General features: G+C 40.4%; 1 protein-coding gene across 1 annotated transcript in view; it reads right to left on the reverse strand.

The window, feature by feature from the left end:
• Positions 1–17233: 17233 nt before the first annotated feature.
• The window catches only part of GMPS (guanine monophosphate synthase), a 53674-nt gene continuing 52865 nt past the window's right edge, over positions 17234–18042 (reverse strand). Inside the window, exon 16 of the mRNA XM_070406936.1 lies at positions 17234–17356. Within this exon, the coding sequence (XP_070263037.1) occupies positions 17255–17356 (102 nt within the window). The 3' untranslated portion in view covers positions 17234–17254. The remainder of the gene's footprint in view (positions 17357–18042) is intronic.

The following is an 18042-nucleotide window of genomic DNA, read 5'->3' on the forward strand; positions in this document are numbered from 1 at the left end:
AACAACAATAATAGCAATGACAAAAGTCTTAACAATAACAATAACAATAACGGTGTGTCATTCCACAGCATATTTGTCTCATTGTTCACCAACCCTTACAAAAACTATATGCAGCAAATACGATTTCATGTTTATTTCCACCTTCTGCATGAAGCTGGAGCTCCAAAAAGATAAGCAATATTCTCAAGGTCACAAAGGTCCTTAGTGGCTTTGATGCATTTTCTCATCAGTGACCTGCCCATGGGAGTACACATATCCCAGCTGCTCATCTGTCTTAAAGGATAAACAATAGGAGGCATTACCAGTAGCTCTGCCCCTGTCTATTGGGGATTTCCAGTGAGGAGGCAGATGTGGCCAGAAGTTGTGGACTGACGTCTACTCAAGGTTCAAGGAACTCCTAGTGCCTTAGGGGTCATGCCAATCAGTCTGCTTTTAAGGGAAGTACGTTACTGCTCAACTTGCCAGAAGTGACTTTCAGTGTTTATGGCACACATCCATATGATATAGCAAAATCAGAATTCATAATGATCCAAATGGGCCGAAATGTAACTATTTTCCACAACTGTTCTCATCTTGCTCCAGTCTCTTCTGCCACCATTTTTCCTGATGCCATTGAGGTAGAGTTGGGATGAGGTTGGGGAGGAACATTTGATTCTGCCAAATAAAAGTAATAGTATATTTTTCCATGTTAAATGACCAATGCATTTTAGATTTAGACTCTTCATTATGGGGGTTTCTTTCCTCATAAGAAGTCTCCCCGACCAATTTCCCTTCCCTCTTAGTTCAAGGGAAAGTTCATGGCAAGGTGGGGAAGAGCCTCTGGTACATGTGCCATCTTCTGGGTCCTTGCTGGCCTCATCCCTTTGATCATTCTTGTGGCTATCATGTCAGTACCCGCAAACAAGGCTGTAGACCGCTACTCATACTTCCATTCACAAGGCCCTTCACTCAGAGACCTCCTTTCCATGACATCAGGCTTCTTCTGGCCTATCAGTCCTCTGCACTTTCATGCAGAAGTACCTGTAACTCTCCAGTGTGCCCTGGTACAGACCACAGAGAACAGCGGCACTGTTTTAGGCCCTTCATGGAAACATCTCTCCCTGACACCACTTCTGAACAAAGCCATGCAATGGTGCCATAAAAAACCCTCAACAGCCTACAGCAGGGGTGGGCAACCCCTGGCACCTGTGCCAAACATGGCACGCCAGTAATTTTTGCTGGCACGCGAAACCCTCTCTTTCATTTACAATTTTTTTCTTAATATCTATTTTTTTTATTTTTCAGATAAATTCAGTGTAGGTGCATCTTAGATAAATAAATAATTTTACATAACATGTATACATTAAAAAATAAATGTATTTTTCATCATCATATACTGTGTTTTTGTCGCTCGAATTTTATTATTTCTTCAAGGTTCTTCACATACATACACCTTAAGAGATATCAAGTAGGCGTAACATGTTCTCAAAAAATTAGGGTTAGCACGCAGAAGAATTTTGAGTCAGAGATTTTGCTGGTTTGGGCACGTACTCACAAAAAGGTTGCCCACCCCTGGCCTACAGTCTCCCCAGTCTGGCTACCATCTGACAGCCAAAAGCCTGTTTAGATGTTTAACCCTGAGGACATGGAGAGCCAAGAAACTCTTATCAGGCCCTCCTCTTTCTCAGCCCCTTTCTTCCTCTCCCACTAGAAGGACTTCCTATTTACTTTCTCTTCTGGGAACAATTCTCCTTATGTCATAGCTTCCTTCTTACCAGTCCCATGAACTTCCTTTCTCCAGAGGAATATTTTTCCCTTTCCTTGGCACCAAAAATCCTCATGGTATAGCTCTAATGGTAGAAGGACTACAGAAAAAAAAGTAATTTTTAATTACCAAAAATAATTTTGAAAAATCATTTCAAAAATATTTGTTTCTTTACAAAGCAGAGATTAAGTGTGATGATCTGTCTTCAGGACTTGGAGGCTTGGCTCTACCGCTTACTAACTGCATGGCCTTGGGCAAGTCACTTAACTATTCTACAGTTTCCTCATATGTGAAAAACAGAAACAATTCTAAGTTTGATCTGAGGATTAAGCATAACTGTGAAAAAGCAGGTGTGGCACTCAATATAGATGCTGGCACAAAATAAAGTGTCTTGCTAGCATTATTAGTTTCTTTATCCCCTGGCTACTAAGGTAGTCATTTATTCAGGTTATTGAATTTCCTAATGCAAAAAGGAACACTAAACAAACAAAAGATACGCATCATTTTCTTTACCTTCAATACCCATAAAATTCCACCTTCAGTGTTTTAGATTCCCTTGCAGAATGTCATGGCTGAGATGCCTGACTAACCTTGGATGACAATGTGCCAGGGGATAGAATTCATTAAGATCTTAGGAAGTGGGTCCTGGCTTTCTGAAAATGGTATAGTTCTAATCAACCTGACAAAATCTTAGGCTAAAATGGGTCTGCCACATAGATACATATTAAAACCAACCAGAAGAAGTATCTGCTTGGTTTTAATATCTAAAAAAAGGCATTTGCACATCTTAAATGATCTATTTAACAATATGTTTTATTAGCATTGAAAAATACCTTTTTTTATACTTCAGTAAGTGCTATCATCAGTACATAGTATTCTGTATTCAACAGTCAAGTGTTCAGTAATACCTGATTATTGTGGCTTAATTATCAAAGTCACTTCTGACTGGATCAGAAGCACTTTGAAACCTGGCTAAGATTATTTATCTAGTTGTTCCAATGCATTTCAGTGAAACAAGCTAATAAATTTATTTGGCTCACAATCATGCTTTCTCAAAGTTTGTCGAATAACAAAATGGTATCACCCAATTGCTTTGAGCCAATAATTCCTTAGAAACTACCATTATGGAAAGATTTTGGGCATAAAATAAATTTTATTTAATTTAGTAGGATACATACAATAACTCAAATTGGACTACCATATTCCTTGTTCATTGGTTCATTCACTCAAACTGTGGTTGAGAGAGATCATCAAAATAAGTCAGATTTGCAATTTCATTAACTCATACCAGAATGCACAAATTTTTCTCTCAGAACTTGGCAGTCTAAACAGTAAATATATGTTTAATTTAACTAAATATCTAAATAATATTTCTAAGATGTCTGGAATATAGTTGCTCTTAAAATGTAAATCACTAGTAACACCCCAGACATGATCAGAATCATATTTATAGTATTAATTTTCATCACCTACAAAGAAATGGTTGGCAGAGCAAACCTCAGACTAATTCCTATGCATTTAAGAATGGGATTCTTAATGGAATTAAGCCCAAATTGAGTAAACTTTATTGCATTTAGAACCAGAAGCAGAGCTATTCCCCTAAAGGATATCTGTCAGAACAAACTAATGCCTGGCAGTGTGGCTCAGAGGTTGAGCATTGACCCATGAACCAAAAGGCCACTGTTACCTGTTAGGGCACATGCCTGATTGTGGCTTGATCCCCATAGGGGGTGTGTAGGAGGCAGTCGATCAATGATGCTCTCTCATTTTTGATGTTTCTATCTTTCTGCCTCTCCTTTCTCTCTAAAATAAATAAATAAATAAATAAATAAATTTTTTTAGAGAACAAACTGATACCCTTCTCTCTCCACGAAGCCAGTTTTACATTTATTGAGAAAATTCATTTCAACATTTCTGGTTATTCTCAAACTGGCTGGTTCTCCATTAATTAATGAATCAAAAAAAATCATTGAAAATTTTCATTTTATATTTGTATGAGAATCATGATTTTTAGCTTTTTATTAAAATTACTAGAGGCCTGGTACATGAAGTTTGTGCACTGGGGTGGGGATGGAGCGGGGGTCCTTCATCCCGGCCTGCGTCCTCTCGCAGTCCGGGACCCCTTGGGGTTGTTCACCTGCCGGCCTTGGGGATCAGGCCTAAGCTGGCAGTCAGACATCCCTCTGGCAACCCAGGAGACTTCAGGGGATGTCTCCCCTGCAGGGAGCAAGCCTAAGCCACCGTCAGACATCCTTAGCACTGCTGAGGAGGCAGGAGAGGCTTCCGCCACTGCCGCTGAGCTCGCAGCCGTCAGCCTGGCTTGTGGCTGAGCAGAGCTCCACCTGTGGGAGCGCATGTTACCCTTTTATTATATAGGATCTTTTAAACAGATCCAAGATACCTACACCAATCCCTTCCCAAAAGGAAATGTTGAATTTCCCTTCCAAAAAAAAAAATTAATTCTAAAATCATCCCTTAGAGAGCATCTCTGGATCAAATCACACATTCTACCTGCCATTTCTTACATTGTTTCATTTTTTTTGTTTTTCTTAATTAAAAATCATTAGCCCATAAAGTATAAATAATCTATGTGTATAAAGCAAAGAGTGACATCTTCTTCCTGAACCCATAGGTATCACTTCCCAGAAGTAACCAGTGTTGCCAGTTTACCACTCCCATTTATCTCAATCAAATAAAGATTAAAGTGAAGATTGTGCAGACCGGCTGGCGTGGCTCAGTGGTTGAGCATCAACCTACAAATCAGCAGGTCACAGTTCGATTCCCAGTCAGGCACATGCCTGGGTTGTAGGTCCAATCCCCAGTGTGTATGTGTGTGGGGAGTGGAGGTTTGGGGGTAAGGAGTGGCATGCAGGAAGCAGCCGATCAATGATTCTCTCTCATCATTGATATTTCTTCTGTCTCCCTCTCCCTCTCCCTTTCTTTCTCTAAACTCAATTAAAAATGTATTAAAAAAATAAAAATAAAATAAAGTCAGAAAACAAGAATTCTGCACACCTTTTGTGGCCTCCTCACAGGTACCATGTGCAGACACCTGCCTGTAGAAGCTGCCCCTGACTCTGGAATCGCTTCCGGCCCACGCCTCACCACGCACTCTCCCGGATGCTCCACTCCTGGGGTTTTTGTGGTGGTTGATGCTCCCCATTTTTGTTCTGTAACTTAATTCTCATTTTTTAAACAACTTCCAAAACCCAATCAGAGACCCTCTGTGCCAGTGGTCAGCCTTGGCACTCTTCTAGAATATAAATTCCATCTTTGCCTTCCACAAAAGGGGCTAAGTAAATACACATAAAACCAGGTGAGAAAGCAGCCCTGCTGGCATTTAGGCCACTTTGTTCCCAACAGAATATAAGCCACACTCAAAGAGAAAAATGTCTAAACAAGGCCACTCCATGACTGCATTGAGAATAAGACAGAGATAAGGCCACTCTGCAACCACAAAAGTGGTGAAACATCCCCCTCTTCTGTTTAACAGGAGAGACTGCTGCTCCTGCTCCTCGGGAAGAGCACGCCCACCCACGCCAGTCCTCCTGACTGACTGATAAACACGCTAAGATGCACAATCACAAACCCGCTGCTCTCTCCTCAAACAGCTGGTCCACAATTGGCCTCCACAACCTTAGACCCACCTGGTATCACCCAGAACCCATTCACCTGCTACAAGATGCTTCTCCCAGCTCCTCCAGGTTCCTTGGGAGCACTTGCAGTCTTGCTACAGCAAGAAAAATAAACCACACTTCTTTTCATTACACTCAGTGTGTTCCTGATGGCCTTTCGTTGGTGGGCTTTAACACAAAATACCTTATTTACTTCAAGGACACATTAAATCTTATTCTGCTCTTCCAGGAATCCTTAAAAATGCTTCTCTCTGTATGCTTTGGATCCTTCCATTTCAAATGAAGAGTCTTCTTGGCATGCATTTTCTCACTTTAATCTAGCATCAAACATGTAAAGCAAGTGAAATAAGTACTTTTGTCCCCAGTGCCCAGCGAGGTTGAGACTGGTGCAAGTTCATTCAGGGAGTTGTGAATAAGGCCATGTAGAGCTCTGACTTCTCCACCTCTGAGAACACTCCAACACAGGGGGAGAAAAGAGCCAAAAGTTTACATCAATCCCCTCAAAAAACACATCGGGGGCACAGGAGCTCCTAGAGAGGCACACCAAGAGCTGAGCATGGGCTCGGGAGCAGTGGCCACTGATACCTGAGCACCTGCACCAAGGGGAAGGCTGGCCAAATAAGCTACTCCTATTGCCCCTAGTCCATACATACATCGTCTCATTGGGAATGGCCAGACTAGGGAGACTATGAGAACTGGAGGCAGAACAAGACCTGTAGTCAAGTCTCAACTCTGCTCTTGATGTGTATGTTAATTGCTTCTCCATGGCAAAGAGTAATTAAGAATTCCCAATCCCTACTCCTTTAATATTTTTATTTTTTTTTTATTAATTTCAGAGAGGAAGGGAAAGGGAGAGAGAAACATCAATGATGAGAGAGAATCATTGATCAGCTGCCTCCCGCATGCCCCCCACCAGGGATTGAGCCTACCACCCAGGCATGTGCCCCCGACCGGAATCGAACCCGGGACCCTTCAGTCTGCAGGCCTGTACTCTATCCACTGAGCCAAACCAGCCAGGGCCCTGACTCCTTTAAACACTCCATCAGTGCCCTTCTTTCACTGCCGCCATATCTGGAGTCCCCTTATTCCCAACCCTTCACCCAGCCTCCCACCCCCACCTTCACAGGCGCCACCTCCAGGCTTCAGAATAACACAGCCGTCCCAGAAGGTGATCTGAGAACCTGCAGCTACACTGTCCCTATGTGTGACACCAGCAACTTTGTGAGATGTAATGTCAGCAGACACTCGGCTGGTCATTAAGACTTCCTCCAAAGCGTTGATAAGCTCACCACTGAAGAATAAGCCTTGAGGTTTCAACTTCAGACACATGTTATGTCCAGAACCATCTCTTCCCAAGACAGCTGAAGCACTGGCATGTGGCTGGGGCCACCTTCCTAGTTAGTGCCCTTGGGGAGGTCCCAAGTGGCCTGTCTTACACTACTCATCATTTGGGAAAATTTAGATCATCAGAGATGTTGTAATAGCAGTTAACATGGGAAGAGAAAAGTAACAATCCTTGATCCCTGTCTCCTATGCAAATGTTACCACTTCCATGCCAGCAAATTCTGAATACCTCATTCCAAGGGATATGGCTAGAACCTAAGTCTCATTGTCTTCAAAGTTCTTGCTTTTTTCACTGAACCTTCTGGCATAAGACCAATGAGGATTTTAAAATAACCACTTCAAAAGAGGCAACTGCTAGAGATCACTGACCTAGCATTGACTCACATTGAACTGGCGCTATCAAATGACACGTTCAAGTTTTCCTGCCATGACCTGCACCTCAAAACACATGAGGACATATAGTAGGGCTTTCAAGTCTTTTAATATAAAATATAGCAAGATAAATTGCTTTCAGTACATATATATTAAATAGAATCTCTTTAAACAGATTTCCATTTAGACAGTTATTTGCAAACACGAAAAATAACATATTCTATGAGCTGTCACCACATGGATCAAACATTTGCAGAACTTTCAGCTGAACATCCTGATGGAACCCTGAGTCACTGATATTCTTGTGCGTGTGTGTGTGTGTGTGTGTGTGTGCATGTGTGTTTGAGCGTTATTTAAAACTCAAGCATTTCACTTCCCCTGGAAAGGTTGTTGGTTTATAAAACGCCTTCTGGACATCAAGTATAAATAAATGAACTTTATGAGAAAAGTCATTTTTGAGTTCTAAAATTGGTGTAATGAGGTGTAAGTGAATTCATGCTATTTAGGGTTCCGCTCAGAGGCATGTGCTGTGGTGATTTTACATAGAGGCTATGTCTCATCTCCCTAAGTAGACCCTTAGTTCCTGAGGACTAGCCCTGGGCTTTCTACCTTTTTTATGTTCCTCATAGGAGGCCATAAAAGAGACTGATATTTAATGAGCCTATACTATGTGCTGAGCACATACAGTACCTCGCCTAATTTTTTTTAGTTATACCAAGCACAAATATTCCTATAATTTTAAGTAAACTGAGGCATAGAGATTTAAGACACTTACCCAAGATCCCTTGAGCTATTCTATGAATCTGATGTATACCCATATACTACCCTGTAGTGTGATATACGGTACTATACTATACCACACCACACACCATAAAATGCCTCACTCCAGCTCAGCATGAAAAGCAGATTATGTTCACTAAAACCTAACCATCCAGATTACTACTGAGTGAGAAGTCAAGTCAGTTAGAAGGTACCAATAGATCTTCCTTCCATTTTCAAGAACATCTACTCCCTACTTAATAATTTGAAAAGCCACGCAGCAAATGTAAACCATTCCAAAATATGCAACACATAATCTCATCATCAAAGGAAGAGGACAACCTAACAATTACCTGGTGAGAGTAAGAGCCACATACCTGATACATGTGTTCAGAAAGCACTTATTGAATGCATGCATGCATGCATGCATGAATGACTCAAAGCTAAGCAACACATTTTGCTCTGTTAAGCATTAAGAAATCACTTCAGTTACTCCTAAACTAGAAATATTAACATGAAGCATAAGTTATTGAAAAAACTGAGATGTAAGATACACTCATTGATACATTTTTTTTATCACAAAAATCCCAGCACTGTGAGATGTCCCTTTGTCTGAGGAGGTAAGCACAGGAGACTCAAAACAGATGCTGCTTGTAGACAGTTGGAAGAATTCCGCAGATGCTCTTGGCCCCCAGGGACTAAGGCTGCAGTGTTCGGGTACAATTCAGCTGCTTTAAAGTAAATAAGATTTGGAAATTCAAATGGTGAAGGAAAGTGAAAAATCTAATAAATCCAGCCTGCAGGGAGGCCCTCTGCTGAGAAGACTGTGAGTCCTCCCCCCGTGCCCATTCTGCATATGTGTCCTCTCTAAATATCACAGTTGCTGCAAAATTTCAATATGGCAAAGGCCAGAGGGGCTTCCAGACTCTGCAAATGAAAGGCAGTGTCACTCTTCAGAGACCCAGATTTGGGCTTATCATTAACGCGGTTCCTAGGAGGGTGCTTCACCCATCTCTAGCCAAGTCTGCACAGAGAGGATCAATGTACAAACAGGCTGAAAATGGAGGAAGAGGGCAAAGGGGTCTTGTAATATCCAACCACCATCTGCCACTCCAGATCCAGCAACATTAGGGTAGCTAAATCACAGGAATTGTCCCTCTGGCTTTTAGAAAAATACTGCTTGGGCAAAGGTGGAGTAGGGCACTTGATGGTTTTATGCACAGGAGGACTTTGTTGAGTGGAGATAAATGAACACATTGAGAACAACCAAACAGGAAGATAAAAAATGTGTGACTGGATAACAGGCAACTGCAACACCTAGTGTTGGGCAGCAGAGCTGCTCAAGTCAGGCTCACCCATGGATGTTGACATGACCTCAGGCATGAAATTCTAGGCAGAGCACATACACATTCTTCATTTCACCCTGCCCTGCTCACAGAGCTCACGCGAAGAGCCATTTCTACCTCCACCAGCTGCACACGAGAATTTTCATGTCCCCTCAAGAGCAGGGTTGGCCACTGTTTGATATTATCTGACTTCCTAATTTTTACCAAATGAATTATGGGAAAATGGAGTCATTTCCTTTTAAATTGCATTTTCTGATTACATTCACTTAAGATATTTAATAATTATCCAAACTTCCCTTTTTATTCATTACTTATCAACATTCTATATTTCTGACTTTTCTGGCTGTAAGTTAAAATTATGTTCAACAATTCCTTGAATATTCTAGAATCTAAATGGTTAATTCCTTCTTGGTTTTATATACTGAAAATAGTTGTTCCAAGCTGTTTTCCTGTAGATTGCTTCTCTATGATGACCAATGATGAGTAAGAACCTTTAATTCTGATAAAAATAAATTTCCCATGCCCTAGCTGGTTTGGCTCAGTGGATAGAGTGTCAGCCTGCGGACTGACGGGTCCCAGGTTCGATTCTGGTCAAGGGCACATGCCTGGGTTTCAGGCTCAATAACAAAGTGTCAGATTTAATTTTTTCAATCCCCTGGGGGCGTGCAGGAGGCAGTCACTCAATGATTCTCTCTCATCATTGATGTTTCTCTCCTCTCTCTCTCTCTCTCTCCCCCCCCCCTTCCTCTCTGAAATCAATAAAAAATATTTTTTTAAATAAAATAAAATTTCCATGTACAGTGTAAACTATCTGGAGTCTTATTTAAGAAATCTGTCCTCAAACAGCAAGACAAAGATACTTTCCTGCATTTCCTCCCATAAACTTTAGTTTTATTTTTCACATTAAGCTCCTTAACCTACCTAGATTCCACGTGGAGTCCTGGATATTCATACTGCTGCCGGAGTGGGCAATAGCAATGCAGCTGCAGCCAGCTGTGCCATACGGGACGGTTGGCAAAAATTCACAAATCTCCCCATTTTTCGAGAGGCCAAAAATCTTGATTCTTTCTACAAAGTCTCCTGATTTTAAAAACATAGTGTTGCCCAAACAAAAATACATATATGCACATGGAGAGTTGGCAATGGTGAGGGAGTCAGAGGAACCAGACATGCCTGTGTCTCCTCCAGGCGTGGAGTGCTCTCTGGAGTCCAGCACAGTGCAGTGCACAGAACAGGTGCTCAGTCAGTAGTTACTGCCACAACGAACCTACATGGGCTCGGAAGATAATAAATGTCACATTACATATGCCTTCCCCTTACTGAATAAATGCCAAATGTTTATAGTAATTACGATGGATAATAAATCTCCTGCTCTTCTAGCCTTACACCACAAAATTAATGCAGCCTCTGGCTGCCTCGCATTTGCCAGGCCACTTGGCAGCGCATTAGCACTCAAAAATAAACCTCCTGGGATAAACACCATCAGTCTTCACTTCCTGAGTCATGAGCTAAACAGTGTTTCTCTGCTGCAACAAAAGCTGAAACACAATCTTGAAGTCCTCATTGAGATTTAATGGCCTAACCTTCTTTTCTACAACTCTCCTTTTATCCTTGGGAAAGAGCACAAGATCCAGAGAAGAACTAAGAAGAGTTTCTAAAGGAAACCTGAACAGGCCAGTCTAACCATAAGCACCATGGAAATTGTTCAGACCACCTGAAGCTGGGTCTACCACCCACTACTAAATGCTGTGCTTTTCTTTTTCTTTTTTAATATATTTTTATTGATTTCAGAGAGGAAGGGAGAGAGAGAAACATCAATGATGAGACTCACTGATCGGCTGCCTCCTGCACACCCCCTACTGGGGATTGAGCCCATAACCAGGGCATGTGCCCCGACTGGGAATCGAACTGTGACCTCCTGATTCATAGGTTGATGCTCAACCACTGAGCCATGCTGGCTGGGCTATTGATTTTTAAATCTCTGGATACTTATTACCAACTTCTGGGAAATCTCACTATGTGCTACATCATTTATTCAATCATTAAGTAAAAGTACCAATTCTTGAATCTAAGGAATAGGAATATGAATGGGATGCTAGTTGTGTATGTTTGAAAAATCTTAAGGAGATTGATTATGGACATAGTATATATAATTCCTAGAACCTTTTTCCATAAAAAACAAAGCAATAAATAGTTCCATTCATTATATCATTACATCCTTACCACCATAACTGTAAAGATGCTGCTTTCTAGAAGAATCAGAAGCTGGAATTTTCTTGCACTTAGGTCAATATTTTGTCTATTGAAGCTTTTACTTAGATATTAGAGCAAATATCAATCATCCTAATGCAATTAGGTAAAGGCATCTTGACAAAAGGCTCTCATGCTCCTCACTAGTCAATGTAGCCACATTAAGTGGAAATTTTTAAAATATACTTTTCTCTGTGGTGATATTTTTTTAAATGTGTTGGCAAGTGACATATTGCTAAGTGAACTGTAATATAAAACTGCATGTATAATAGCATTCTGAAATATGAAAGAGTAATTAGAATTCAACACAGTATTTGGGTAACAGTGAGGTTAGAGTGAAATTCCTAGTTGCTTTTCTAGTATCGTGTGTGTGTGTGTGTGTGTGTGTGTGCGTATAAAATTATAATAATCCAGTAACAATCTACAAAAAACAAAAAAAAAAACACCCTATGTAGCTATGGCATGAAATATAGCTTTTGATAACAGTAGAATTTTTCTAAAAAAGAGAGAATGATAGGTTTTTGAGAGTTTAAGATATAAACTCAATATTGATTTGAGCCATGTTAAAACAATAAAAACTTTTCAAAAATACAGCTGAATTAAAGTCTTCTCAGATAGCAGGCCAGACCAGATCAATGCTGTGAAGGAAACATACTGGAGCTACCTGAGAGTAATGAGGGAATTGGTTCTGAACACAGTTATTTCCTCAGATCCTCATATTGGTAACTCATTCATATACACATTTACTTTGACAAGTTTGATCAACTCTGATAACATAGTTCTGAACAATGAAATGGATCCAACTTTTGTATCAAATTAATAAAGGTAATTTGTCTTAAGAAATTGGGAACAGATTTGATCCAATATAAATATAAAAAAAGTGTATGATTTTAATTTCAGAAACACAAATACATACCCCTTTAAGCTAATGATTTAAATAAAAAGCTACCCAGTATTTTATGTCCACTATGCTCACTGTTAACATTCTAGGCAAAATGCTGCCCACCCTCTCACATATGTAAGAGATTAAGTTCATTATCCAGAAACCCCTGATAGTCTATGCAATTTCTTATTTCCCATGTTCCGATAGTGTCTGTCCTCTTTGCTCTTGCTTCTGACTATCTCATGAACACTGAAGCTTAACGACAAATGGTGAAAGTGGTTTCCTCCTTTATGACGCATATTGAAGACAAAAGGCATTAAAGTCATTTCACATTAATTTAGCAAAGCGGTTTTATGCCAACATTATCACAACATACAAGTATGCCATGAACAATTACACGATTATTTCACAACTATACTACTTACTCCAATTAACAAAATATTTCTTTATGAAAAGTCTGTTCCAAAGGTTACATTCACTTCTTCATTTAATACCTTAAGGTCATAGTAGATTCAAAGACAGAAAATGTCTTACCTTAGATATCTGTATTCTCCAAAAGCATACACTCCACTTCGGTTGGTTACTTTTAGTATACTTAAGAAATAGCCAAACTCTGCCCAAAGTTTCATGACTTTGTTAATCAAAGGGCCTTAACAAAGTCAAAAAATGCCACAGGAATCACCAGTGAACAAAGACCCTAGTGGGTAGGTAAATTAAGATGGAGGTGCTCAAAAGATTCTCACTCAGGAACTTAGGTTTCTGGCAGGTAATCTCTAGCTCTCCAGAGAATTATTCCAACACAGCTCCAGGACTCGGAGTAGGTACAGGACTAGCTCAGTATCAGTTTCATGATCTGGCCAGACTCAGATTTGGAAAGGTGGCTGCAGCATAGGGGTGGACTGCCTGTCTGGGCGTCGACCCGTGAACCAGGTCATGGTTTGATTCCAGGTCAGGGCTACATGTCCTGGCCTGGGCTCAATCCCCAGTAGGGGGGCGTGACAGCTAATCAATGATTCTCTTATTGATGTTTCTCTCTCCCTCTCCCTTCCTCTTTCTAAAATAAAAAATAGATTGAGAGAAGCAACAACAGGGGCAACATTTATGTCAGCTGCCTTAAATATCACCAAACATACCTTTTGAGGGTCTGAGCAACAATGCAGTGTTAGACTCAGTTCTGGAGTCTGGTCCCTAGTTCTGAACTAATTTAGCTATGAGATCTTCAACAAGGCAGTATCTATGGCCTTCTCTTCTCATCTATAGGTTTGTCTAAGACTTTAAACCATAACCAGATAGGCCAGGTATATTCCTCATTAACAATTTGTTCCAGTGGAGAGACTTAAAAACTGCCAATGCTTGAGCCCCACCAAGATTCACATTTGAGTTGATGGAGGGGTCTGGGCATGACCCAGACTTAAGTCCTCGGGCAGTAGTAATAGGCACCCAGGGTTGAGAACCACTGGCAGAAAGAGTTGGGTAGCATACCTGGGCCTCTTCAATATGAAGACCAGGGCTGGGAGCTGGCATTTTGGACTGGGAGAGTACAAACCTCTTGTCATTAAATGAAACACTCAGGAATATAAGAGCCAAGGATGCAACATCACTATTGTCAACACCCTGCAGTGGTGAACTATCCTGAGCTCCTATGCCACCTGTGTGGCTCAGCTACCTCAGTAGGGACAAAAGGAATGCTTTCCGATGGTGAAGGCATCCAACTTGTATTCAGTTTCCAATTATATTAATTTGGGACAATGAAAGGAGCCTCCATTGAGGTGTGTCCTCAACAAATTCCAATGAGAATTCAGAAAAGAGGGGGAGAAAGGAGCAGAGTGTAGAATAGTGGAGTAGTATATAAAGGTAGAAAGAAACAGAGGTATAACATTGGGCATGAGTGTCAGAGGAATTTCTGGAAGATACTACTATCTCCAAACACTAATCACTAGCCATCAAAAAGAAGATGATTTAACACTTTGGAAGTACATTTATCCCTGATGGTCTATTACACTGGTAACTTCCTGTTAGGCCTTACCACAAAGGCCCATAGAGCATTACTTCTTCAAGGCAGAGAGCTGCAAGCCTGGATTTGAACTCCAGCTCTGCCAACGATTACCTGTCTACAACTGATTGTGGGAGACTCTTTACTGGTCTCAAAGCAAAAGCATATTCTGCCAACTTTCCCAAAAACACACAATGAAAAGATTGCCAGCGGGTACATGTTGATGGGCATTTTCCAAGTGTCATGATCACAACGGAAGATTCAACTGTTCAAACCCTGCTTACCTATGCCATAGCTTCAAAAAAGGGAGTAACATTTGACTTTACAATGTATTTTTATATTTACCTTTGGGTCATATCTGATGTGGGGAAAAAAATTAAAGGACAATCCCACCTACCTAATCTGAATGCCTTCATTCTCTCGAGGTTTCATTCAAGGATTTTGGTAGAACAGGCTCTCAGGAGTTAAACCCAAACACAGCAAGAAACAAACTTTTACAATTCTTATTTAGCTACATGCATGCTGCTGCTTCAGGAAGAAGGCAGCAAAAGATGGGTTCTTAAATATTGTATCTGGTTCTTAAATATTCTTTTGTACTTCCCAATCTTATGCTTCCCAAACGATGCTTCCAGTGCTCTGCTACTCTGCTTCTAATAGGTGCAAAGAAACAAGGCATATTAGAGAGGTACCCAGGTGAGTGGTGAATGACAGGAATGCCATCATGACCTACCAAGGATCACATTTAATTCTGAAACTCCTTAGGTATCCATTACTAAACTGAGCTTGTTTCCTTAAGTGTAAAATGGGATTATAATCTTAACGTTTCTCAGATGCTCAAATGAAATACTCCAAAGGTATAGAATAATACTATATGGCACAAAAGTGCTTTGCAGAGGAAGAGAGGGTACAAAGTGTGAGGGAATTTCTGAAATTTTAATTTTTTCTATCATGTCAAGCTGTGCTTTGGAGAAACCATTTTCCAGTATTAAGTAGGACTATATAAGAAGGGGTTTAGTGAATAAATATCAGGAAAACATCAGGCTAAAAAAATTTTAACAATTGTTAACTTCAAAATTTCTCAGAGTTTTGAATGCAATATATACCATGAGTCCCCAAAATGGAAGGACAAGTGAATAGCACTTTCCAAGCTTCCATGACCTAACCCTTTACATGTACTATTCAGGGGAGCATTGTTCCCTTGAATGCACTCTAGGGGCGGGGACACAAAAAAACAACTATTACTACAGATTCCTAATATTTGCCTGAAAACAAAATTATAAGACACTTTTGCTAGAAATTTTTCACATAAACATAAATATTTGTAAGCCCTTTATAGGTTGTCTATTCCAGGTCTAAAGGCCAGATCACTAACATATCCTCTTTTCAAAGGGCCATTAAGAATAACCCATCATCAGGACAGAGAAGGAACCTTTCAAGTTTTATAGAAGTCAATGGACTCCTTGGTCTCAAGTAAGGATATCGGTTACAATAGACAGAGTTCTTCCCTTGACGGTCCAGCAACAGTTTTCTTGTCCTCTGGGCCAGCCAGAATGAAGACATCTGCCACGCATAATTTTATTAGTCTAACACTGAATCCCATACAAAATTTTATACCTTAATACAGAATTTTGAAAATAAGAGGCAGCAACCTGAGATGTAAGTGGTATGAGAAAAATATAGACACCTAAAACTAATATGTTGCATATCAATTATACTTCAATAAACAAAAGAAGAAAAACATGGTAACATTCTTAAATAGTAACATCAGCTAAAATACTGAGAAATGGTTGTAGAATACACGTCTAATACTGCCTATTTTTATAGTACTTACATAAATGTTACAAAGGATCTGGCAGAAACTGGTGGCAATGGGAACAAGTCTTACACCACTTCTTGAATCTTCTCTTACAGCTGGTAGGATTACAAAGTTTGGCAATTGCGCGCACAAACCAAGACTAGTCAGTCTTCTGGGCAGTGGGTAATGAACCTAACACATGACATCTAAGAGTTCATTTTACAACTCTTCACTAGGTAATAGAAGCTGCGGGCGTGCATTTGTAAGCTGCGGGCATGCACAATGGTCTTCGTGGTCTTAGAGCTTCCCCTCTGACCAAACGAGATTAAAGCCCTCAAACTTGATGCTGCACCAAAGCCAGTCTCTTCTAGGAAGAGAACAGAAACTTCCTATCCAGGCTGCTGTAGTAGGCAATATAAGGCAGGGAGGATAAAGCTCCTTATTAGTGAAAAAGCTACGTGAGCAACATGACATCTATGGGAAACAAGATTTGAAAACATTTTAAACTGAGACCACTCATAGTTTCTTTCTCCCATGGCTGTGGTATCATGAAATTCTAAAGCACTTCTGCAAATTCCTAGTGCTTTTCATCTTAAAGTAGCTTACATTTATAATGCCAGTGTACTGAAAAAGTGGCTGGAACAGTCCACCTATACCTTTATCTGACATGTTCATCACTTCCCCCACCCTTTGGAGAAACGAGGTTATTGACATGGAAACTCAGATTCTCCAACAGGCATACATACTAAGTCACGGGAGTTTTCTAACAGCTCTTAGAAACTGGCAAGGGAACTTGGAAGCCCATTAATACCCCAAACTCACCCACCTCCATACATCTTCATTGACAGACATCAATAGCAACAGTAAGTTTACACATAAAGAACAAGTGAGGGAAAGGCAAATGCAGTGTCAATCTGTCTGAGTGTAGGCAATGATGCGTTGATTATACCCGTACAAACTTCAGTCCCCTTTAGTTATTCCCAACTCAGCCTTCAGGCCATAAATTTTTGCTGTGAAGAATTCAGATGTAATATAGCTGCTCCAGCACTCTTCACAGTACTGCGTGTCAATACTGGGAATGGTCTCTAATTAATTTAAACTGCACACAGTACTTTAGTGAAACAAGAAGTTTATTACTCCCACTCAGTAGTTCCTGGGGGCTTTGATGTTAAGTCATACATAATTCGAGAAATACCAGGAATCTTCTTAATCTCAGTGACCATCTTTAACACCACCTGTTATAAAACAAAGATTACAATTAAAAGAATCCACTGCATGTCCAAAAAACCCAAAGGGCTTGCATTTGCAATTTGAAACTGTAATCTATTTTTACTATTTCCTTCTATGTACATGGGATGGCCTCTGATTAATTTTAGGTAGTAAACCTACTTCCCTCTATAGGTTGAAGTCACTTAAATTCAATACTACTCAAAGTACGGCCCACAGATAGGTGTGAGCCTACGGGTTATGTTTGTCGCAGGTCCACGACAAGTGTTTAGAAACATTCATAGCAATTTCACATTGCTCTGGCATCTAAACATAGTATTTTATGTGTTTAAGCCAATTCTTCACAAATTATCTGTGGCTAATCTACCAAGGTGGTGCATAATGCATTATAATAATAACCACTGACAAGTGTACAGGAGGAGAAAGCCTGGTCACTGAACAAAAATTTGGCAAATCTGAGCCTATCAAAAAACAGACTGTAAGCCACATTTCCCAGCCCAGCTGTGCAGCTACAACCAGAGCCTTGCATTAGCTACTGGAGCAGTGGTCCAACTAACAAAAGCTCAGTGTGATTTTCATCTTCTAACAAGCAAATGACTCCTTGGTGGAGAGAGAATAGGAGAGGGAGACGGTGATCAAAAATTGAATTGCTGGTAGCAGAACATTAAAAAATTCTTGGGTTTCTGGTCATAAT

The sequence above is a fragment of the Myotis yumanensis genome, unplaced genomic scaffold (assembly GCF_028538775.1).
Source record: "Myotis yumanensis isolate MYYU_CA2020_CCGP unplaced genomic scaffold, mMyoYum1.0.hap1 SCAF_2, whole genome shotgun sequence".
In the NCBI taxonomy this organism is placed as follows: Eukaryota; Metazoa; Chordata; class Mammalia; order Chiroptera; family Vespertilionidae; genus Myotis; species Myotis yumanensis.